The sequence below is a fragment of the Mercenaria mercenaria genome, chromosome 9, assembly GCF_021730395.1.
Source record: "Mercenaria mercenaria strain notata chromosome 9, MADL_Memer_1, whole genome shotgun sequence".
Classification (NCBI taxonomy): Eukaryota; Metazoa; Mollusca; class Bivalvia; order Venerida; family Veneridae; genus Mercenaria; species Mercenaria mercenaria.
In genome coordinates this window covers 25,223,194-25,249,613 of record NC_069369.1, presented here as the reverse complement: position 1 = coordinate 25,249,613, position 26,420 = coordinate 25,223,194, and the positions used below count along the sequence as shown (strand labels likewise).

Below are 26,420 nucleotides of genomic sequence, written 5' to 3'. Positions count from 1 at the left end.
TATCGAACTTGTCTGAGGTCTTATGGTCAAACACATTTTGTTCAAGTTTGGTGAAGATCAGATGAGAAATGTTCGACTTAAAGAGTGCTGACAAGAGTAAAAAGGCAGATTTTTCTGTACTTCAAGGGCCGTAACTCCAAAATGCCTTGACCAATTTGGCTAGTTATCGAACTTAGCCGAGGTCTTATGGTCAAACACATTTTGTTCAAGTTTGGTGAAGATCGGATGAGAAATGTTTGACTCAAAGTGCGGACAAGTGTAAAAAGGCCGATTTTTCGGTAATTCAAGGGCCGTAACTCCAAAATGACTTGACCATGACCTTTTTATCACAAAAAAAAAGAAAAGAAAAAAAAATAATTTTTTTTGGATCTCAGTAGGATTTGAACAGATGCCCTTCCGTCCCACTGACTAAAAAGTAGCTTTTGACCAAACTCTCTAGACCACTGCATCACCGTGGAATTTTCTGAGTGTGAAGATTAAATAAGTTATCCTGACCTTGAACTTGACCTAAATAACCCCATATACAATCCCAACCTTGGTTTTTCTATAAACTACCTATAGGCCAAGTTTAATTTCAATACATCAATGCAAAGTCAAGTTATTGTGTGGAAACCAATTTTTCTATTTTTAGCAACAGTGACCTTGACCTTGACCCAAATGCAATCCAAACCTTTGTCTCCTTACCATCTATCTACAGGCCAAGTTTCGTGTCTATAGCTTGTTCCAAACTAAAGTTATTGTGCGGAAACCAAGTTTGACACCCGCCTGCCCGACGACATACCCCAATCTAATAACTGGTTTTCTATGAAAACCTGGTTAAAAATGCCTTGCTGTTTCAACCTCTGTCAACAGGTCCATAGGTGCATTCACAGAGCACAGGCCCGTGTGCAGGATTTATTTGCTGGGGGGGGGGGGGGGGGGGGGAACCGGGGGGGGGTTCGGGAGGGTTGTGAAAATTTTTTAATATGGCACATAAATAGATGCATTTTCCTGCTACCTGAAACACCTTTAAGGATGCATGAATGTATTATATATTTAAGGAAAAGTCTACTTTTTAATAATTTCATCAAGCCTTTTCAATGTATGTATGATTGTACAGTCACTGTGTATGGACTTATTTTTCTGCATGATACCCAGTTGAAAAAAGGTTGAAGTTTTAAGATGATTATTAAGTAGACTAGCTCCTACACTATGATGATTTTTTCCCCACATTTTTATGGTTTCATGTAGTGAACTGAGCCAGTCGATATACTATGTCCAATATTACAATTTTAACATCAGTCCTCTTAGAAAATCTCTAGAATAGACTGGCTTTTGTCTTTATGAACATAAAAAAGAAAAAAAAATCATAGAAATATTGTAATTATCAGTCTAGTGGCTAGTCTAATTATTAAGGGTATCCTATTTGCAAAATGGCCAAATGTTTTTAGATTTCCAACAAAACAAACAAAGTATTGTGACAATTACTATTTACATCACAGATTTCAAATGACAATGAACTCTTAATTGTACCAAAGATCTATAAAAATAAATAGATGTGTATTTTATACTTCTTTGACTGTACAAACTATAACATCACAGCACATATTAAATGATATTTTTATGTATAAAAGCCCTCATAAGTAACAATTTTAGATGCGTTTTGTAAGATTTACTGAGAAACTACTTTTAAAACTATGAGAGTTTTTAAGAAAGGTTATTGGACCCAAAAGAGTAAAATTGATACAGTAGTTTCAAATCCATAATTGTTGTAAAATAAAAAGATAGGATAAATATCTATCAATTTAATAAATTTGGGAAATGTGCCTTAATGTAAAAACAAAATATAACCATCATAATGTTTCAATTTTCAGATTCATTTTATGATTTACTTAACAAAACCAACAATGTAATGATCATTTTATAACACTTTCAAAGAGTAAAAAACATAATAGTTTCTCCACTACCCAATCAAGTACCGATCAAGAGATCAATGAAGCATGCACAGATAAACTTTTATCTGTGACATGCCTGGGGCTAATTTCCACTACCGGACACGGTTTTATGGCTCTTTAGCCTGTGTATTGCTGTCAAATCAAGCCAGTTGCGCTGGTGTATAAATTTGTTAATTGAGGGGCCCATAGTAATAAAAATCGTAACTAGCCAGCCAGCTGGGGGGGCCCGGGCCCCCTGGCCCCCCGCCTGGACACGTGCCTGGAGCACAAAATGTGTTACCTGCTTTAACTGGAATATACACATCTCCCTTGCTCAGTTTCTCTTAGGCAGACAAAATCTGCAGTTTTTTTGTGTTTTTTTTCAAGCATTTTCTTTTCCAATAAATTTCATTTTAAAAAACAGATAATTATCGCACTAAAAAGGTATTTTTTAATTAACGTAGAAATGTTTTGTTTTACAACATGATGTACCTGTCAAATTGAGCAGGGGAAATTTTCTTACGGGGGTGAGTGGGTTCCTAAATTAGCAGACTGGCCCTATGACATCAGTCTATACATATAAAAACATACTTTTATTCGCTCTTCGTTTGTTGGTATTTTAACATAGTCCTGGTCAATATCAAATGGTGCTGCTTGTACAGGATCCAGAAAATCTGAAGCAAAAAAGTATGAAATACCGTTAAAATACCTGGCAACAAAAAAAAATCTCACCTACAAAAGTATTAATGGCATAGTTATAAGACTATTTAATAATATTAATTTACAATAAATAATTATGTATCTAACCAATTGATATTTAAAAACAAGAAGCTGTGTTCAATAAACGCTTGATGCCCCCGGTGGCATCCTTGTCGATACAAAGCAACCTAAGTCCAAAACGAGGTCAAGTTCAAGGTCAAACTGAGGTCAGGTGATGTCTGAAGATGAGGAATGGTCAGAAGTTACATCTGCATTAGTATCAAGTCATTCTAGTAAGGGGTATTTATGCTAGACAAAACGGTCCCATTTGGTTAACCAAGAGATGGCCAATATAAAGCAACCTAAGTCCAAAACGAGGTCAAGGTCAAACTGAGGTCAGGTGATGTCTGAAGATGAGGAATGGTCACAAGTTATATCTACATTAGTATCAAGTCATTCTAGTAACGGGTAATGATGCTAGACGAAACGGTCCCATTTGGTTAACCAAGAGATGGCCCATATAAAGCAACCTAAGTCCAAAATGAGGTCAAGGTCAAACTGAGGTCAGGTGATGTCTGAAGATGAGGAATGGTCACAGGTTACATCTGCATTAGTATCAAGTCATTCTAATAAGGGGTATTGATGCTAGACGAAATGGTCCCATTTGGTTAACCTCGTACGGACGGACGGACGAACGAACGGACGGACGGATGGACAGGACGATCACTATATGCCTCCCGCATCAGTAGATGCCGGGGGCATAAAAAAGGCTAAACTTACAGACTGGGTTGATTGCCATTACAGTGGAGTCCACTTATTTGCATACCCAATTTGTCAAAGCAAAATATGCGAATAACCGGGCTATTCGTTTATCCAAATATACATATATGGCATCTGTTTCGGTATGCTTCGGCTGCTCTTGGAGCAATGGTTATTACTTTGAATCAATACGGCAACATTAATTGGAAAATGTGTCACTAATGGAGTGATTAATCATACCTGTGTATGTTTTAAACAAAAAAAAGCTGTAAACGACAATATTTTTTATTTACCACTGACTGGAATTTACCCGCGAATCGTACAGATATCAAAACGCCATGCCGGTAATTTTCCATTCCACGAGCACCTGCGACCTATCGTAATGCCTAACTTACAATGCCGTTACTTTTGTTCATCGACACGTATACAAAAAACGCGCGTCACACATTCATTTCTTTATTTTATCGCTTCAGATTTTCAACACCAATTGAGAAGTAATATAGTTTGAATTCTATAACGATTTAAAAAAGGTTTTAACAGAAAAGTTGGCAAAATTCTATAAAAACGGTCGAATTTTCATAAAATTACCGTAGATACCCATGTATAATGCGCACCCGTGTATAATGCGCATCCCCGATTTTGGCCCGAAATCCTGGGAAAAAAAAAAATTTTTGGTCAATTTTGAGGTGGATGGAAAACGAAAGTAGAGTTTACATCGACACCGGTAATAAATTTTATCTCCGCGGTGGAGAGCAGTATTGGTCTCACGGTACTATCGATTTTTGTTTTCTCGAAAATAAAACTTATAAAATATTGTTTTATTTGTTGTTTTACCTTTTTAATTAACTATTTTGAATAAATAAACAGCAGCTGATTTAATATTTCGTAATGGTATTTTTCAAATGACATGAGCTTCTCAATTCAAACCAATAACAAAAGGTGTGATAGTCTTTTTGTCACAAACAAATAGCCAATAATTACCGGCAATTAACGTGTCACCTCGTGTCAATTATGTTGTTCACAGTTTGATCTCGGTTAAAGATAATTCTCAATCTTTAATTAGTATCATAATTTTTGTGATTTATAAACATTTCTTTCATCAAAATACTTTTAAATTTATATGAAATTAATTTTGTTTGAAAGAAAAATAAACCATCGATCTTTTACGGAACGTAAAGGCAATCTTAGATTTTAGCGGCGATAGTAAGCGCGGGGAGTAGTTTCCCTTTACAAAAATGGCGGACATCGGTAACAAAATTGTTTTGAAGTTAGAAAATTGTCTATACCTGTATATTATGCGCACCCACGATTCGCGGGTGGTCCCGGGGGTAAAAAAACTGCGCATTATACATGGGTATCTACGGTACTTGCAAAATTTCAAACAGCGCAATCCTAAATACTTAGTACTTTCTAAAAGTAAATAGATGATACAAACTATGGGCATAAAATTCAGACTTTTGACCAGAAAGTACAAAAACCGAATAGAAAAATCTTAAATAATGAAAAGGCAGCAGCAATTTAACAAGAGGACCATGATGGTCCTGAATCGCTCACTTCTTCCCACATGATCCAGTTTTGAGTATGACGTTGTTTTTTCTATTATCTGACATAGTGACCTAGTTTTTGAGGTCATGTGACCCAGTTTTGAACTTGACCTAGATATTATCAAGATAAAAATTCTGACCAATTTTCATGAAGATCCATTGAAAAATATGGTCTCTAGAGAGGTCACAAGGTTTTTCTATTATTTGACCTATTGACCTAGTTTTTTAAAGCACGTGACCCAGTTTCAAACTTGACCTAGATATCATCAAGGTGAACATTCTGACCAATTTTCATGAAGATCCATTCAAGGGTATGGCCTCTAGAGAAGTCACAAGGTTTTTCTATTTCAAGACCTACTGACCTAGTTTTTGATTGCAGTTGACCCAGTTTCGAACTTGATCTAGATATCATCAAGATAAACATTCAGATTAACTTTCATACAGATCCCATGAAAAATATGGCCTCTAGAGAGGTCACAAGGTTTTTCTATTATTTGACCTACTGACCTAGTTTTTGAGGGCACGTGACCCAGTTTCGAACCTGACCTAGATATCATCAAGATGAACATTCAGACCAACTTTCATACAGATCCCATGGAAAATATGGCCTCTAGAGAGGTCACAAGGTTTTTCTATTATTTGACCTACTGACCTAGTTTTTGATGGCACGTGACCCACTTTCAAACTTGACTTAGATATCATCAAGGTGAACATTCTGACCAATTTTCATTAAGATTTCATGAAATATATGGCCTCTAGAGAGGTCACAAGGTTTTTCTATTATTTGACCTACTGACCTAGTTTTTGAAGGCACGTGACCCACTTTCAAACTTGACCTAGATATCATCAAGATGAACATTCAGACCAACTTTCATACAGATCCCATGAAAAATATGGCCTTTAGAGAGGTCACAAGGTTTTTCTATTATTTGACCTACTGACCTAGTTTTTGATGGCACGTGACCCAGTTTCGAACTTGACCTAGATATCATCAAGGTGAACCTTCTGACCAACTTTCATGAAGATCTTGTGAAATATATGGCCTCTAGAGAGGTCGCAAGGTTTTTCTATTTTTAGATATACTGACCTAGTTTTTGAAGGCACATGACCCAGTTTCGAACTTGACCTAGATATCATCAAGGTAAACATTCTGACCAATTTGAAGATCCATTGAAAATTATGGTCTCTAGAGAGGTCACAAGGTTTTTTTATTTTTAGACCTACTGACCTAGTTTTTGACGGCACGTGACCCAGTTTCAAACTTGACCTAGAATTTACCAAGATGAACATTCTGACCCATTTTCATAAAGATCCCATGAAAAATGTGACCTCTAGAGATGTCACAAGGAAAAGTTTACGCACGGACGCATGCACGGACAACGGACACTGCGCGATCACAAAAGCTGTCACTTTGTGACAGGTGAGCTAAAAATATGAAGTAAAACGATTTTTGCACAGATTTCTGTTACGCGACCTCGTGAACGTACATAGAAAATGCGGTTAAAAAAACAAAAACAGTAATGTTGTTGCGTATTTTTAATAAGTTTTGAATGAATCTCTGTTCATGTATTTTTTGACACGACACTTAATAATAAGATATTCTTCTCAAACCATTTTGTAATTTCCTTGAGGGTAAATAGGTCACAGGGGTAAGAAATCCACTATTATAGTTTGACACGTTTACCTGTCAGTTTATACGGGATATTGCACATTCGCTTTAACAAATTAAAAAGAAGCTTTTTTATTGATTGTTACAACACTAGATCTACTTCTCAGCACTTAAGAACCGAGGCAGTACCATCAAACAGTGATGTGCAACATGGCGTGAAAACATGACGTAATGCCACGAAAATCTCGGGGAAACTATACAGCTTTGATCTCCACTTCTAATGTCAAGCACCGATTGTCATCTAGGCGACGTGAAACAGCTGATCGGCTAGAGTAATTCACAGTAAATTTTCGGCATCTTTTGATCATTTTTATCGCTGTTTGCGACCAAATTAGTGGACTTTTAGCCAAATGCTTTATGCAATTAAGCGGGACAGATTAAAAAATCAATGCAATTATGCGAATAACTTTAAAGGTAATTATATAGGGATCAATCGGTGCTTCAAGTTCGTATGCGAATATCCGGGATATGCGATTAACCGATATGCAATTAAGTGGAACGTACTGTATAACAATTTCTCCTTTGAAAATGATACAGTACAAACTTTAACACACACAGACTTACAATTCAATAAATGTTCTTAAATTTTCTACATTTGGATCAAAAATACTATATTCTAAATGCTTTTTTCCTAACACTAAGAAGACTGATAAGTTATATATATATTTTAGATACTATAAAGTTCATATTGTCTCATGAATTCTTGATTGCTACAAACAACAAGAGCTGTCAGTGGACAGCGCTCTTGACTATTCTCAGTGCTTGATAGTATAATATAAGCTATGAGTAAAACTATAACATTACAATAAGCATATTTTAAGTCGAAAAGGGGCCATAATTCAGTCAAAATGCTTGATAGAGTTGCCTCCTCCTTTTTACAGACTGGGGTCATGATGGTAAACAAGTATGCAAAATATCAAAGCAATATCTCAATGGACTTTGAAAATATTTGGGGTGGTACGCAAACTTTAACATTTGTGTGACGTTCGCTAACGCTAATGCAAACGCCGGAGCGAGTAGGATAGCTTCCCTATTCTTCGAACAGTCAAGCTAAAAACCTTTAGTTCCTTTTCTGAGACTATCGAAATATTTCTTTTGCTGTAGTCGCTTGGTCTCGTTCCTCCAGTCCTTCAACATCTCCTCATCCCTGTGGTAAAACAGAAATAATTCACTCATTTAATATAAACAGGCAAAAGCAGAAATTTCTTTTCCCATGTTTTTTTGTAGTTGTTGATCAGGAGTGGTTAATTCACAAAGAAACTGCAAAAGTTGGGAAAAAAAACATCAGTGTTTTCTTGCAAGGCAGTAGATTATTTCCCTGTCCCAAGTGTCTTCATGAGGCTTTTTTTAAGCAACAGGTTTTGCTAGAGCTACTGTAAGGTCACACTATGTCACAAAATACATAACAGTTTCCATAAGCCAGGAAGATGTCTTCCTCGAGTGACAGGATTCTACGACCCAAGCAAGGTTTCAAACCCAAAACCTGCCTTTAAGTAAGTAACCACAACCATCTTGGAAATGAATGGCTTTAATTCAGTGTTCTAATACATACTTTCTTCTTTGAAGTATGGCATCTGTTTTTTCTTTGAATTCTTTTGCCTTCGCTTGGAGACGCTCCTCTTTTGATTTCTGGTTAATGTAGTCTGGGGGTGGGGGCTCAGGGTAGGGGTTCACTTTCCAATCAAGAACACTTGTGGCAGACTGAGGCCTGAAAATTGAGCGAAAAAAAATATAAGTAAATTAAAAGTTAACTTGTTACAATACTTAAATCAATGTAAATAAAAACTTAGCTTAAAAGTAACTGTAAAAAAACCAACATTAATTACCTTTTCAAGATGATCTTAAAAACCAAAAAGCAATTCAGAAAGCAGATTCATTTCAGGATACTTGTTTAGCAGTATAATTGAACATATCCTTCAAGAATACTAATGGAAACTTGCAAAAAAGAGTTCCAATTTAATCTCCAACTCAATAAGATTCCGCTAACAATGAGTGTCAGTCAACCAAATTGACACCTTCCGTGCATTACCACTCAATTCTTAATAAAAATTCAATTTCGAATAAACGGCAATTCTCCTGTGTGTGAGATAACATGCAATTCAAACGTGCAAAGACGAAGTGTAACCCCGAGATAATAAGCACGCAATCAAACTAAAAGAAAATAGTCAAGTTTTTAGCATAGCGCAATGTGATTTATCACATTCGAAGAAACTTTCAATCATTTTTATACCCAACGTAATCAATCAAAGATCTAAATTCATTTCTGTTCATTCCACACAATGATTAAGCACTCAAAAATAAACCTAAAATGACTTGTTGATGAAGAATTAAGATATTATTGTTTACACACAAGAGGTTTCTGCTAGTGCCTTGTCAGCAAGCTTTCTTGAAAATCTATCAACTAGAGTTTTATTGTGTTATTATCACACTCTTGTTGCAATTCATTTGTGATTGAACAGCAAATTTGATGCAAGGATGCACTTTAAAATGTTTATACTAAACAATTTTTTCAAAGCCACACTTGAGCCAAAATTGCATGCTGGCCCCAACATCGATCAACTGCTGATTTTAATGTCCTTGTTTGTCCTTCAATTCATATTTCACAGTCAAATTAAAAACTGACCATACTTCTACTGTGGAAAATGAACAAGCCAAAAATTATCTTTTCTATGTTTTAAAGGTATTTTCTTGTAAAGGACGTTACAAAATGTATTTCAAGATATTCTCATTAATCAACTCTCGGCACTGTTTCTGTCACATAAAGGGTTCCAGGAAGCTAGGGTTAGCTTGACGGAATCCTTATAAAGAATATTTCAGTAGACTCAAACCAGACACTAAGTACTTTTCCAACATTAACTAAATTTAATGTAAATTGACAATTAATTTGCACCACAATTTGGGTAAAAAAAACACAAAACATTTTGCACCTGCATACCCTGTAAAAAACACGGATAATTTTTCAGGAAAATCTTTAAATAGGAATAAAGATAAATAAAACAGTATTTACATTTCACATGATTTAGTAAGATTAGGAAAAAGATCTTTTCTCTTTGTTTTATCACACCACAGTACCATTAGAAAGAGATATAGAGATGACAAAGAAGAAGTTCCTGTCTGCACAGCTATGCTACAAGAATGATATTCTAACCCTTATTTAATCTAGCTTATTAAACAATTAATCAGATTTAAGTCAAAACTACTTAGTTTAAAGCCTGATTGTGTAACTTAAGTTAAGGCAGATCCAGTCACTTTCTAGTTGCTCCCTGGAAAAAGTTATGGTGGCTGAAGAATGAATTTTTTGTTTGGCTTAACGTCACCACGACACAATTATAGGTCATATGTTGACTTTCCAGCTTTTAATGCTGGAGGAAGACCTCAGGCATTATTTCATCACTGACGGGCACATGGGTAGATCCACCAACTTTCCATAAGCCAGCTGGATGTCTTCCTGAAGAATTCTACGCCCCCCACAGTGAGTCTTAAAACCCACATCAGTAAGGGGCAAGTGAAGTCAACAATCTTAACCACTCAGCCATGGAGGTCCCCTCTGATGATACAGTACAGTACTACAGACACTTTAAAAGTGCCTCATGTTCTAACTATAATCCTTTGAACCACTATCAGGGAAAGTTTCAACCAATTATCAAACAAACAAATTCAATGAATTGGTACTCCCGCTTCCCCTCTAAAATGGAAATTCAGGGGCTATATTTATACAGAGCAAGTGAGCAAAATTAATGTTTGAAAGTACAGAATTGCCATTAATATCCTACTCCTCAGACCAAGTTTGCGTTGCTCAAAGGCAGAATTTTCATCATAATAAATTGGATTATACAACAATGCCATTTGCAAATTTTGCTCATTTCTGACATAAAACTCAGTTTTAAACGAATTCGGGGAAACAGTACTATCAATTAAGATTTTTGCTAATTTCCAACTTAAATTCAAAGCCAATTACAAGAATAAACAGACTTTTCAGAAAAACTTAATGACTAAAAACTTAATGATGGCCTGCCAATAATTATGAAGGTTCCCAGAATTCCAATAACCTGAAGCTGACTAAATCAAAATAGAACTTTCTGAATCAATGAACGAAGACATGGTGACAAACCTGAAGCCTGCAAAATTAATCCTGATGATGAAAATAGTTTAAATTCATATTTTATCCAATAAAGTAACAGGTTGGATGATAAATTGGAATGTCAGAAAGGGCACTTTTTATTCAATTTACAATCTTGTTAACAAATAATTCCAGACTTTACATTAGCTGGAGATCAGTATCAAACTGACTTCAATTTAAAAAAAAATGTTCTTGTAAAATATGACTGTTTGATTAAGCAAACAAAAAGTTGAAAGACTATGAAGAAATATAAAATAAGTCATTTTTTTCAGAACTTGGGGAATGCTGGCAGAACCAATTAGGAAGAGAAAACTGCATCGCAAGACTAAAATAAGGCAAAAATCACATTGTAATGAAAATAGTTTTTGTCATAAATATGTTACACTCCAGAAGAAAACAAGTGAATGAAGTATTGCCATGCAATACAAAGTCCCCTACTGGAAGGCACCTAATTTTCTCTACTGCAGTATAACATAATGAACTGATATCTGTCAATGATGTATAAACAATATTGTACTATATATACAATATGCTGTAACCAAACACTTGGATTAAAATTTGCATATATAAAAACGTACAGTTGTTTTCATTAGGAATTTTTTTGGCCAATTATATAAAAAGTTATCATAAAAGTTATTTATAGTAACAACAAAGTGAAATTAATCCTAAAAAAAAAAAAAAAAAAAAAAAAAAAATTTATAAAATGTAAGTCCACAAGAAAATCTTTACCAGGTAGAGATAGATCAAATAACACCTAAAAATTGGATGTAACATGCATGTTGTACCACAGAAAAGTGGTCTCGATTTTTCCCTACGGCCAGTAATAAAAAAGTTACAATGTAATCTATTTATAGTAACAACAAAGGGATGTAATTCTAAAAAAGTGTGCCTCATGGTGGTGAACATTTGTGCCAAGTTACATCAAAATCTCTCCATACATGAAGAAGAAATGCTCTGGACAAAGTCATTCTTGAATTTGACCTTTGACCTAAGTATGACCTTGACCTTAGACCTAGCGACCTGGTTCTGGCGCAAGACAATTTGTCTCATGGTGGTGAACATTTGTGCCAAGTTACATTAAAATCCCTCCATGCATAAAGAAGAAATGCTCCAGACAAAGTCATTCTTGAATTAGACCGTTGACCTCTAAGTATGACCTTGACCTTTGAGCAAGGACTCCGGGATTTGCGCACGACACATTGTCTCATCATGGAGAACATCTGTGCCAAGTAATATTGAAATCCCTTAATGAATGACAGAGTTATGGACCGGACACGAAACAGACCCTGTTCATCCCATGTTAACATTTGACTACTAAGTGTGACCTTGACCTTTGAGCTAGGGGTCTGAAAGTTGTGCATGACACATCGTCTTATTATGACGTACAATTTTGCCAATTGATATTAAAATCCCTTCATGGATGAGAGAGTTATGGACTGGACAGGAAAAAAGTCCTGTTGACCTTTGACCTCCAATTGTGACCTTGACCTTTGAGTTAGGGGTGCGGGTTTTGCGCATGACACGTCGTCACATCATGGGGAACATTTGTGTCAAGTAATATTAAAATCCCTTCATGGATGAAAGAGTAATGGACCGGACACGAAACAGACCCTCTTCATGCCATGTTAACTTTTGATTACTAAGTGTGACCTTGAACTTTGAGCTAGGGGTCTGAAAGTTGTGCATGACACATCGTCTTATTATGAGGTACAATTGTGCCAAGTGATATTAAAATCCCTTCATGGATGGGAGAGTTATGGACCGGACAGGAAAAAAGCCCTGTTGACCTTTGACCTCCAATTGTGACCTTGACCTTTAAGCTAGGGGTCTGGGTTTTGCACATGACACGTCGTCTCATCATGGAGAACATTTGTGCCAAGTAATAATAAAATCCCTTCATGGATAAAAGAGTTATGGACCGAACACGAAATTGCGGACGGACGGAATGACGGAATGACAGAATGACGGAATGACAGAATGACGGAAAGACGGAATGACGGAATAGCACATTCCTATAGTCCCCGAAACTGGTTTTCAACCAGTAGGGGACTAATAACTTAAAGCTCACTGTCTTGTGTTTTAAATGTTACAGTTTAAATATGCACTAACAGTTTGAATTTTGGAAGGGAACTTTTGCTAAGTCAACAAGAGCTGTCTCCATAGGATGACACATACCCCCGATAGCACTTTGAATGAATAGTTATGGCCGATGTTCGAGTTTAGGACCTTTGACCTACGTACCTGGGTCTTGTGCGCGACACGTCGTCTTACTGTGGTACACATTCATGCCCAATAATTTTAAAATCCATGCATGAATGACAAAGATATGGACCGGACACGCCCATCAATGCACTATCATGAAATATGACCTTTAACATCTAAGTGTGACCTTGACCTTTGAGCTACGGACCTGGGTCTTGCGCGCGACACGTCGTCTTACTGTGGTACAAATTCATGCCAAGTTATTTGAAAATCCATCCATGGATGACAAAGATATGAACCGGACACGAATGCACTATCATGAAAAATGACCTTTAACGTCTAAGTGTGACCTTGACCTTTGAGCTACGGACCTGGGTCTTGCGCGCAACACGTCGTCTTACTGTGGTACACATTCATGCCAAGTTATTTGAAAATCCATCCATCAATGACAAAGATATGGACCGGACACGAAAATTGCGGACAGACAGACCGACAGACTGACAGACAGTTCAAAAACTATATGCCTCCCTTCGGAAGCATAAAAATAGTGAAAATGGGGAGCGAATTCGACTGAATTTTGACAAAACAAAAACAACAAAAAAGCCAACTGAAATTTTCAACTAAACTAATGATATGCTAATCACTTTAATGCTTTTCTACTTTTTCAATCTGAAAAGAAGGGGTTATATGGCGTGTTCAAGAAACTGTTTGTAAATTACAGCATAAAAAATAGGGAATCATGTTTGAACAAGCAAAGTGGATGAATTGGTATCCCCTGCCAAATGGGTTTGTGTTGAGAAATGGCAAAGAAATATATCCAGCAAAAAGTTAAGGATGTTACTTAGAAGCAAAAAATTTAAAAGAACAGAAGTTCTTAAGAGAGCACAATCAAGGAAGAAATCTGAAACATGAGTGGTGACATGGGGGCGGGGGCTTACAGATTCTCATGTTGATAAATATTCATGGAAGGTTTGGAAAATGAAAAAAAAGGAAAGATTTTGTGTGCTGGGGGGTGGGGGGTGGGAGAGAGAGGGAGTGCATGGCCAGGGTGAGGGTACAAAAAACTTCACATGTTGATAATAAATATTGTTGGGAAAAATAATTAAAAACAAATTGTTGGCAAGTTGGAGGGGTGGTGCATGATTGGGGTGGTGGTGGTGACTGGGTGGAGGAGCTAGTTGGTAAATATTCATGGAAGGTTTAAGATTTGAAATAAAAGAAGAGAAAAAAATGAAGAAAAAAATTTAGGGAGGGGGGATGCCTGGGGCAGTGGAAGTAACCGGGTATGGGTACACAACTTCACATGTTGATAATAAATGTTCATGGAAAGAAATGAAAGAAGTTTAATGAAATTCTACCAACTGGTTAGTTTGTTATGTACAAATATGTGGATATTTAAACAATTAAAGTGCAATAACTCTGAAGTTACTAAAGAGATCCTGACGAAATTGTGTGTACTGTACTACACTACCTCATTATGGTGATCTAAATTCATTTTAAGTTTCATAGTTCTAGGTCAAAGATGTCACAGAAATAGTCATATAAAAAAATTATAGTACCCTATATAGTTAACACTAAAAACTACTATTTAGGGCCATAACTCTGGTGTTAATAGGGCAATCTGACTGAAACTTGACTGGCCACTTTTCCCTATAGTGGTGAACATGTATTATGAAGTTTTATTTAAATATTCCAAACCATTTCCTAGATATGGCTCCGGACGGACAGAAAGATGGATGGACGATGCCAAAACTATATCCCTCCGCCTTTTGTGGGGAATGAAAATGGGGAAAGAAGGACCACCATAAACAGACAGATTTTTAAATGCTCATACAAGAAGAAAAGAGAAACTATGCATGCATGTAATACAGAACATGATTGTGTCAAACCATTCCTGTTTATTTTCCAAACAAACAAGTCAACAATTTACCCCAGTTTTTGTTTTGCTGTGACTAAGGATTTACTGAGAGCCGAGGAATTTTTCCTGGATCTGTAATAAGGTTAAAGGTTAGTACAAAAAAAAGGAAATACAAGAATTGTTGATTTTACAATGAAACCTGTTATAATAAGCCAACATGACATAAATAATTATATACTGTCATATTATGAAAAAAACTATTTGAAAAGCTATTTAATTGAGAAAATAGTTATCCCATCTTTCATTTCTTGTAGCGATAAAACAGAAATAGTATACATAATGAATCTACAGAAAACTCAAGCTCGCAATTTTTTATCCAGAAATTTTTTTTCAAGGGTAGATCTACAAGTTCTAATCAATCTTTCTTTCTACAATGTGGAATTTGATTAAAGCTAGATTTTATTAAACTTCAGGATATACTTAGAAAATTAAGCAAAAAAACTAGATCTGACAGTCTGGCGCCCCTCTTTCTATCACTGTACATGGTTTCATGATTTTATTTGAAATATTTTCTAAAATAAATGCAACATAAACTTTCAAGCACTTTATGTGTATTTTAACTAAATCAAGGACAACAACTCTGGTCTGGCTGATTTATACATATTAAGAATATTTTCCTTTCCGTATACCAAGCCAAGACCAAATTCTCTTATCCGGACAAATGATGTTATACCATGATTTCCAGTAAACTAGCTTAAATCAACTTATTGTGAGTTACAAAATGCTAAACACACAGAAAAATTATGAATTTTAAACAGTAAAATAAGAGGAACTGCTTAACAAAATCTGACTTGTCTAATATAAGTTATATAAAAAAAAAATATGTATTTCCCTAGAATTACATACTGGTAACAGAAGTTATTTATAAAACAGGATTTCACAATAACAATCATATTATTAATGATTGTTACAGTTGTAAAACCTGGTAATGTTGTTTCCAAACTAAATATTGAATAGAATAATGAAATAACATATATTCAGGAAAAATAAGTATTATATCTAGAGGAAGTATCAGTTACATATCATCATTTTAAGTACATACTTGCTGAAAGTCCCCATAGCACCAGCTTTTTTTATTTTTTCTTCTTTTGTCTGTTTTATTGATGTATAGCTGACAGGTCTATGTAACTGTACAGTTTTATTCAAAGGTACAATCTGTCCGGACGCTGCACGTTTGGCAGCCTCCGTAGACAGGGTGCGTTCCTGAGCTTGTCTGTATGCGTACTGTTTGAGATCACCATCCTCATCCCAGTCATCGTCACTTGAACTAGACCCATCTGCAAAAATATATGTTATTTAATGAGAATGTTCAATAATGTGTTACTGCATCTGGCTATGTCACTGACAATGAGGTGGAATGGAGTGGAGCAATGCTCGAGTTTCAGGTCACCATGAATTTGCTGATTTAGACACTACGAATATGAACATAGTCTCCCCATTTAAGCCAAGTAAGTTGCAAGTGTCAGATAAGTCAATAAGAGTCTCGTCAACTTATTCAAGGTAAACACCTTCTACTGCACTATACAAATGATTTATATATGTTCAGGCTGCATTTGTAAATTGTCAGATTTTTTTAAAACTGATGTTATTTGTCTTGGCTTTAAAAGTTGCAGGAGTACAGACTGCTATGGTACCAATAAATGCTTATCATCTAACTTGCTCTTTTTTTAGAGGATCAACAAAATAAAAAAAAAACCTGAATATTTTTAACATCTGACTACAAAGAGCAAATACAATTTATATGTTAAGTGAAAAGGGATACATGTGTATAAAGCTGCAAGTAGAAGGATTTGTGTACATAAGCAATTATAGTGAAAGAAAACACAGCAAAACTTATAATATAAATATTTGATATGAACTAACACCTCTCTCAAGGTCTTCTTCACCTTGGCATAAGTTGGATATTTATTTTCCTGTGTACATTAGAATGTGATATCCTTTACATGTTCAGACTGCATACTGCAGCTTTCATGTGCACATTTGATCACCCTTCAACTCAGTATGTGTGCGTGTATAAGTTACCATGTGTGTATGGCAAAGGTCCAGTTCCTGTGTGCATGTGACAGTTGCTGCCTATGCATGCAACAGTTCATTTAATGTGTGCACAATATGAAAACCGCTGCCATCACATGGAATGGTTCATTCAGTTCATATGTGCACACAATAGCTAATGATGTGCACAGAATGGTTCATTCCATGTGTTAATATGAAAGGTACTGCCTTTGCATGAAACAGTAAAGTTCAGTTCAGTTCATGTATGCACTTGAAAGCTGCCTCCTGCACAATGTCATATGATGGTTCAGTCTTGTGTGTGACCACTAAACCTACTGCTGTGCATAAAAAGAACCTTAAAAAATTCCATGTCCCTTCTGTGCCACCATACAATCTTTCAATCTTTTATATCATTTATTAAATGAAAGTTATGTTAAAAAATCTTTTCATTCATAAAACTGAAGCTGAAAGTTCTCTTGAGACAGTAACATGTTGCCCAAAGACAAACAGTACAATGAATGTTCCCTAATTCCTTACAGGTACAAATTTGTTACTAAACAAACTGATGTGAAGGGGGATAATCAAACATTAACAGTGCTGTTAAACTGTAAGTCTCAAAACACATGTATTTCAAAACACGGTGGATACAAACGGTGCTTTCACAGCATTTTCCCTTGCACGTCAACTGTGCTATGTCACACAATGTACCTAGACTATCACCCAGGTCATTTTCCTCACAACTGACAAGGTTTTCAGGGATATTTTCATTAGGTTCTTCTTCTATAGGAAACTGTTGTGACGCTAGCCTTGCAGAATGGGCCTTTATACTGGCATGTGCAGAACGTCTCAAACCTGTCCTTAATCTCTGTGGCATACCGGCTGAAATAGTGGCTGTGGTTTGAAAACTTACATACACGTCTGACAAAAAACCTTAGTCCTGATGTACTTAACATTATCATTTTGTGAAACAAAATAACCTCTGCAAGTAATTACATTACTCATAAAATTGCTAATTAATTTTGTTAAAGACAAAGTGTTATTGTCTATTGATTCAATTGCAGGACATTCGAAATAGTTAAAAATACAAGCCATCAGGATTGTATGCTGAATTTATTCATTTTGATTCAGAAATATCCTATAAACCTTTCAAACATCCCCCTTCCCTACATCCCACCTGAAAAATAATAGTTTATAATACTTGATCCTCATTATAATTATGTCAAAATTTATGATCTAGTTTAAAAGCTACATCACAATACAGTGAAACATCCTTAGCTTTCATAACTGAAACTAATACTTCCTTTTATGAAGAAATTTAAAAGACAGAGTATAAAAGCATACATCTTTGACAAACAAAATGGTATTAAATATTATGGGACACCCTGTACTATGCAAAAAACTGATCACAGCTTTTAAACCATAGTCCTAAAAGCTTTGTGATGCAACTACTGTTTCTGTGGATTGTCATGTTGTGATGAGTTTTTTGAAATAACAGCATGAGATAATGTGAATCTACCAAGCCCTTCCAGTTCCATTAACTGCCTTTATTAAACCATTTCAATTTTGTGTCAATATTACAAAAAATGGATCTAAATACATGTACCACAAGCCTATCTTTCAGCATCTTTTAACAACTTCATGGTTTCTAAAGGCCTATCTTTCAGCATCTTTTAACAACTTCATGGTTTCTAAAGGCATTTTAATACCAGTAAAACACATAATTAATTCTAGATGAAGTTCCGTAAAACTGTGCATTATCATTTTTTTTTTTTAAATAAATGCACTGTTTGACCAGACTGAATGTGCTCTATAGGAATTTTAATATTTCAACAAGCTGTTGTTATACGACATCTGTTAAAACACGCTAACGATAGAATGACGTCACATTAACTTGCAGTGACATCAATGTATTTGTTGCGACTAAGAAAGAGTGCTACTACATTGTATCTACTGTTTTAGATTAAGGGACTATTTATACACTCGGGCGGTAATAAGTCGTAAAAATAATTTCACCCAATGTATAACTGCCCATCATACATAAATAGTATTAAAGGTCCAATACTAAGGAAAGTGAACATTTTAATTTCTTTTAAAAAGCACAGAAACTATTTCATTTTATTGGAAAATGAAAGTTGGTATGTAGAAATTCGAAATAAATCGCAGTATATGTACAATTATTTTTCTATGAAGTATGAAGAAAGTTAAAAAGACCTGGGAGGTCATTCTGTCGATTCATTGAAATTTCAACATAATACACATGCATTTCTGTGAGTTCCAAAGACCTTCTGTAAATTTTGACCTGCCAATCTTCATTATTTAGTGTCTTGCAGAAGTCTATGCACTGGCTATGAAAAAACTTGCCAACTCACTTTCCATTAGTAATGGACCTTTAAAACACTCTTTTGCTATAAATTATTTCTTAATTATAAATAAGCACAAATATCGAAATGACCACACACAGCATTAATTTTGTGGAACATTTCAGTGTAATTCAAATGATTGTTTGCATATAATTGCAAACAAGCTGGTCACTGTTGTTGGCTGCTGTTTAAGGCGTGTCATTATACATGTTTTTAGAAAGTACAGAATTACAAAATAATTTTATAATAGCAAAACCGTGTCTTAACACTATTTATACATGATGGACAGTTATATGTCGGGCGTTTCAATAATAATATTACTTAGTGATTTATAAAACCTTATTCATTCCTACCTTCATTATTTCACTGAACTTCACTAAATCCACACAGATAAACAAAGTAGCTAAATAATAAAGCATCTACAATAAATTCATTTACTAAGGAAAAGGAAAAAGATTGTAATGAAATTGAGATTTCATCCCTCTAAAACACACTGCAAACTGGTTTACATATAACAAAAGAGCATAAATTTGTGTTGTCTGCATTAAAATGTCCAAGTTCCCCCAACAGCAATCAATGTCACGCATGTATTTATTTCACCTATGACATCTCACATAGGTTATTCTCAGACAAGTTATAAGACATGTAGTTAAGCTTGAGTCGGCACATATGCCATTAGAGATCTTTGGGCACGATTTAGTCTTTGTAATGCTTTGCTGCACTCTGAGTGCATCTGATCTACTAAATCTTCATATTTTTCAAATACAAATGTGCAAGAAAAATGTGAAGGGACATGCCTAAAGAGTCAACTGGGAGCTACGCCACACTCATGTCCCTGGTAGATTCACCTGGTATCTAAATACAGACAACACAAACAAGAGCTGTCAAATGAAACAGAATGCTCAACTATCTTCATTCTTAATAGTGAAATAGGGCATATCTGGGTTTTTTTCTTTCTTTTTTTGTTCGGTTTAAAGTGACACTGACATAATTCAGGCCAAGGGCAAATTTTCCAGCTTCTGATGGTGGAGGAAGACCCTAGGTACCCCTCTGGGCATATTTCAGGCATGGACAGGCATCAAGTAGAAACACTGACCTTCCATAAGCCAGCTGGATGGCTTCCTCACAGTTTGAAACCCACATTGATCAGGAGCAAGTGATTCAATGTCATGTTAAACCTTGAGTGTCATCAATTTACTAATATCAGAGATTGAAACTGCATGAAAGCATAAACAAGAATTATTAAGGATAAAAGGGACATAATTCATGGAATCTTTCTGCCAGACTAAAGCATCTTGTATCAATGGGTGATGATGTGGAACAACTTCTTTAAGTCTGAATCAAATCCAATTAATAATAACAGAGATCAAGTGCATCCAAACTTTTACCTGTAGGTCTATAAAAAAGTAGAGGCATAATTCATAAAAATAATGATGAAAGAGTTATGACCCTTGTGCAATACAATATGGGTGAGATCAGGAGGATTTAAGTTTGAAGCATAACAAAGATAAAGCCAAAGGACATAAACACTTTAACTAAGCCTTGGATACAGATACCTATGCCTGGGTGAGTACCATAGCTCTCCTTTACTTTGTATAGTCAAGCTAAGTATTATTGATATTTTTCTATAAATATAAAAACAGGTGTATATTTTTCTAAGTATAGTGCTTGTTCTATACCAGATTTGCTCTGTTGTTGAAGCAGGTTTAACGCTGGCAGTCTTGACGGTCCTCCCATCGGATCACTATGCTGTCGTAAGACCGCTTTACGTGCCTTCTCTAAGATTACATTATACAGGAATAACATGAAATATCACATACAATGATATCTACACAGTAAGTCATACACAATCAAAAGAGCTTAGATAAGTTTCCGTCTTTCTATATACCTTATTCTGACAGCTAATGTAAACATAAATCAATACAAAAAAAGTATATATCCTCATCAGCATTACGGTACAAAAATATCTGCATTTTTGACAACTTCAGTTACATCAAAATTTAATTCATGTATCTGAATTTGTGTAAGAAACATATAAATATGAGGGAGAACAATTTAAGCCACTTTTTTGTGACATGAAAAACTTTTTATACTTAGGGTAGAGCACCTGTAATGACAATGGGCACTTTCTGTGTGATTACATAATCATTATGCAATTTTAGCATCCTTCAGTAATAACAGATAACTGCAGTTTTACAGCAACTGGAGAATGCCAAAACGCATATGGAGAATATGTAATCGAAAGGAAAATTCTGATTGTGAAAAAAACATGGAGACTTAACAACTCAGAAACAATTCTAAGCTGCTAATTTAGACAAATATTTTTCCCGGCTGTTCTCTGAAAAAAATATTTTGAATATCCTTTCAATCAGGGTTTTATTTGACCATCTTTGAAAATACCTTAGTCAAAAAACAAGCGATACGTTGTATATCTTTTGCTTTGAAAAAAAAAATATTCTATAAATTGGAAAACAGTGGTACTTCCTATTACCATCTCTATAAATACAGAAGTTTATAATATAACAAATTGGAAAGTTGCTAAATAATCATGTAAAATAGCTGGAATTTTTGTTTTCCAAATTTTGGGTTTTGAAAACTGTTCAAATAAAAAAAATCAAACTTTGCATCTCTTAAAAAGTGACCAAAACTGGCACACAAAATTTTTAAAGAATAGTCACACTGTTTTACACTACACAACGTTGTTGTACAATTACACACTAGACAACATTGCTGTCCTATGTATTTATAAATCAAATTACATATCCTTAATGCAATACTCACTTCCATTCAAAAGCTTCCCAGAAGACTTGGCTTCAATCATTTCTCGTAAGAATTTCAGGATTTCATTAGTTCCTTTCTCAATAATGCTTTGTGGTGGAAAGTCAAGGGGATTATTAGATATGTTGAGACCATGCAGAGATTTAATCAAACCTGGAAAATAACATAAATGTGTCATTAGGAATTGCGTATGGGGTCATTAAAGAAAACTTCCCGTTTATGAAATCAATTTGAGCCGCACCACGAGAAAACCAACATAGTTTTGCGACCAGCCTTGTTATTTGTTCAAGGGTTGTCATATTGGCCCAAGGCCGTAGGCTGAGGGCCACTATGACTGCCCGAGGACAAATAACTAAGCCAATATGAAATCGACTGACTAATGATAATATTATTATTCAACTTTTGACTGTTGGCGGTAACACCATAAGAACTCTGTGAGTTACCTTATGGCAGCTATGTACGTTCAGGTGAAACATTTTGACAAGTTGTTTAGAATTACTTTAGAAAGTATAAAGAAAGTATGTTCGCCAATTTATTCATACACTTTCAGCATGTGAATCACTATTAATTTATCATTGCGCAAATAGTCCACACTCTCAAAACGTCTGTTAAAGATAAGTCTCATCCTTTTACTTAATCCGAGTTTATTTTCTCATTATTTTCCTTGAAAATTGTCAGAATTTCTGATAGGAAACACTTGTTTGTACACAATACCGAATAAGCAAAAGAAATTATCGTTGTAATCTATAAAGCCATATATCATACGTCCGCTCAGTCATACTTGGTTATTAGATGATATTTTTGTCAAAAATGTGAAAAATATTGTAATGTATAACTTTGATCTAAAACAAAACGGCGTCATTTAAAAACCTAATGGAAGTGACTTCTCCGTATTGGCCCTCTCTTTTGAACCAATCAAAATGCTTGAATTCCATATTGGCCCTGTTTTCTCGTATTGGCCCTGCTTTTCTCATATTGGCTCAGTTACGTTTTCTACTAGCTCTATCTGTTTTATATGATGTGCGCAATTGATCTAATACCGTGTGTAATATTGTAAAGTTGAATTATAATGATTGGTATTGACATATTGATTGGTATAAAATCATCAGAAAATTGATATATATTGACTGTTATAAAATCATCAGAAAAACATGTATGTACATTTTTAACTGTTTACAACTTCATTATCTCTTCTTTTCTTTTTTTCCAATAAATTTTCTCATCAAGATCATTGCCCTTTTCTGTCATACAGATTCAATATAAAGCTGGCTTATTGTAGAGTTTACATCAATAAGGTTCTTCTAAAGTTTAATACAAAGCCATCAAATCACGGATGAGATGCATTCAAAGTTCTATATCACATTGACTGCTCATATAAACATTACAACAATAAGTGTTTTTACACCCACCTAATTCCAGAGGTAATGTACGTAGATTGTTACTTTCTACAAGAAGATTCCTGAGATTTTGGTGATGACCAGTGTAAACACTTGGAAGCCTCACTAAGTAGTTTCTCCTCAGGTCTAACCATTTAAGGTTAGGCAGCTTGTCAAATAGTTCATCTGGTATTGTTGTAAGCTCATTTCCCTCCAGGTACAGATACTGAAAAGAAAATACTATTTTCTTATCTTTGTTAGTTCTCATATTAAACCAATATAAAACTGATAAATATTCAGATTATATAACGACCATTCATGGAATATAGTTCTATAGTCTGTGACCCTTATATCAAAGACATTTCACACTTGGTTAAAATACAGACAGTAAAACTCAAAGCAGGTGTGACAAAAGAGCACGAGACAAAAACTTCAACACCAAGATGCTGCAGGATCTCCCACTCCAGTCTTCATCTCTGAAAAATAGAAAAACTGCTTCTCCTTCATGTATAAAATGGTCAGTAAGCAGAAGGCAGGTGTCAGCTCTATCCTGCCATGGATAAGAGCTAAAAGTTTCATTTCAACCAAATGTTTAAAAGAGCTTTTGATGGTTCAGGAAAACCCCAGGCGCCCTTCCAGCAATAGTTCATCATGGTCCGGTGCCTAGGTATGACTACTAACATTCCATTAGCCAGCTGTATGGTTGCCTCACAAAGAATTCTACACCCTAAACTAAGCTGCAGCATGAACCCACATCAATGAGACAAAGTGATTTCAAGTTTATTCTTAACAACTGGCTGCAGAGGCCCAACATGACATGACAAGCGTCCACCATGAATTGCTAGAAATTCTGCTAAATGAAATAAAATCTAGTGATGTTAGAGTCTGAGAAAATAGACTATTATGCATTTTACTGATGGAATCTGCCAGTAACTGATTCAATTATTTCACATTCTTTGCTTGATTCACCTAGATACCTGGACATAAATGATCTCAAAATAACAACATCTGGTGTGGAAAAACATTTGAGCAAACTGAACATAGCAAGTGGTCCTGATAGTATCCCAAACAGAATACTAAGTCACTGTTCCAAAGATCAGTCTATCTACTGGCACTCTACCCTCAGATTGGAGAAAAGGGAATGTTTCATCTTTAAAAAAGGAAGTCGCCACAAAGCCAGCAATTACAGGCCAGTGTCACTTACAAGCCTCTGCTGTAAGACATAAGAACATATCATATGCCATCACATCTTTAAACACCCGGAACACCATAAAATATTAACCTCTTTACAACATGGTTTCTAAAGTGGACACTCTTGTGAAAGTCAATTAATCACAACAATGGATGACGTAATGAAAACAAGAGCTGTCTCCGTAGGATGACACATGCCCCTGATGGCACTTTGAATGAATAGTTATGGCCGATGTTAGAGTTTAGGACCTTTGACCTACGGAGCTGGGTCTTGCCGCGACACATCGTCTTACTGTGTCACACATTCATGCATAGTTATTTTAAAATCCATGCATGAATGACAAAGATATGGACCGGACATGCCCATCAATGCACTATCATGAAAAATGATCTTTAACGTCTAAGTGTGACCTTGACCTTTGAGCTACGAACCTGGGTCTTGCGTGTGACACGTCGTCTTATTGTGGTACACATTCATGCCAAGTTATTTGAAAATCCATCCATCGATGACAAAGATATGGACCGGACACGCCCATCAATGCACTATCCTTTAACGTCTAAGTGTGACCCTGACCTTTGAGCTACGGACCTGGGTCTTGCGCACTGCACGTCGTCTTACTGTGGTACACATTCATGCCAAGTTATTTGAAAATCCATCCATCGATGACAAAGATATGGACCGGACACGCCCATCAATGCACTATCCTTTAACGTCTAAGTGTGACCTTGACCTCTGAGCTACGGACCTGGGTCTTACGCACTGCACGTCGTCTTACTGTGGTACACATTCATGCCAAGTTATTTGAAAATCCATCCATCGATGACAAAGATATGGACCGGACACGCCCATCAATGCACTATCCTTTAACGTCTAAGTGTGACCTTGACCTTTGAGCTACGGACCTGGGTCTTGCGCACTGCACGTCGTCTTACTGTGGTACACATTCATGCCAAGTTATTTGAAAATCCATCCATCGATGACAAAGATATGGACCGGACACGAAAATTGCGGACAGACCGACAGACCGACAGACAGACAGACGGTTCAAAAACTATATGCCTCCCTTCGGGGGCATAAAAACAAATAGATATGGTTACATTAGACTTCAGTAAGCGTTTGATACCGTACCTCATCGAAAATTACGTTACAAACTAGACAATTACAGAAACAATGTGTTATTGTTGAATGGGAAGCATCAGTGTCATCACTGTCATGTAGAGTTGACTGGTGGGTACCCCAAGGAACCGTACTGGGTTCTCTACTCTTCCTATATCATATCAATGATCTTCCCAAAAGTGTGACATACCAAGTGCATCTATTTGCTGATGACTGTTTACTTTACCAGCAAATCTCATCATATCAAAATCACATAACTCTACAAAAGGATTTACTATCACTCCAAGATACGGCAGACAACTGGGGAACAAGACTCAATGCAAGAAAATGTTACCTTATGTCAATTCATCATAGCAAAGTACCATCAACTTACAACTACACATTGAATAATCATTTCCTACAACAAGTGCAAGACAATCCACACTAGGGGGTTCAAATAAGTGACAATCTGAAATGGTCAACACACATTAACAAAATTTGTAATTGCTTGTTCATGTAGCTTATTCGGATTTATAACAAGAAACTTATGTTTGTTTGTTTGTTTAACGCTGTTTTTCAACAGTATTTCAGTCATGTAACGGCGGGCAGTTAACCTAACCAGTGTTCCTGGATTCTGTACCAGTACAAACCTGTTCTCCGCAAGTAACTGCCAACTGAGCTAAGTGGGCGGGCTGAAGAAACTTATGACATAGAAATAAAGCCTTCAAAGAACAAGCATACATTTCCCTAGTTTGATCTGTGTTAGATTATGCAGAAAGACTTAAATAAAAGAAAATGTATAT

At 35.6% G+C, this 26,420-nt stretch overlaps 1 protein-coding gene across 12 annotated transcripts in view; it reads right to left on the bottom strand.

Moving 5' to 3' along the window:
* The window catches only part of LOC123546743 (leucine-rich repeat-containing protein 27-like), a 52,689-nt gene that overhangs the window by 25,812 nt on the left and 457 nt on the right, over nucleotides 1–26,420 (bottom strand). For 9 of the 12 annotated variants that reach the window (XM_045333270.2, XM_045333260.2, XM_045333263.2 and 6 more), the window contains exons 2-10: nucleotides 23,364–23,556; nucleotides 21,958–22,107; nucleotides 20,856–20,954; nucleotides 17,525–17,695; nucleotides 15,867–16,101; nucleotides 14,837–14,896; nucleotides 8,137–8,292; nucleotides 7,643–7,731; nucleotides 2,505–2,587 (exon numbers count right to left, since the gene is read on the bottom strand). In XM_045333270.2, coding sequence (XP_045189205.2) covers nucleotides 2,505–2,587; nucleotides 7,643–7,731; nucleotides 8,137–8,292; nucleotides 14,837–14,896; nucleotides 15,867–16,101; nucleotides 17,525–17,695; nucleotides 20,856–20,954; nucleotides 21,958–22,107; nucleotides 23,364–23,556 — 1,236 coding nt within the window. The remainder of the gene's footprint in view (nucleotides 1–2,504; nucleotides 2,588–7,642; nucleotides 7,732–8,136; nucleotides 8,293–14,836; nucleotides 14,897–15,866; nucleotides 16,102–17,524; nucleotides 17,696–20,855; nucleotides 20,955–21,957; nucleotides 22,108–23,363; nucleotides 23,557–26,420) is intronic. The other 3 variants (XM_045333265.2, XM_045333271.2, XM_045333272.2) reach the window with 3 other exon arrangements.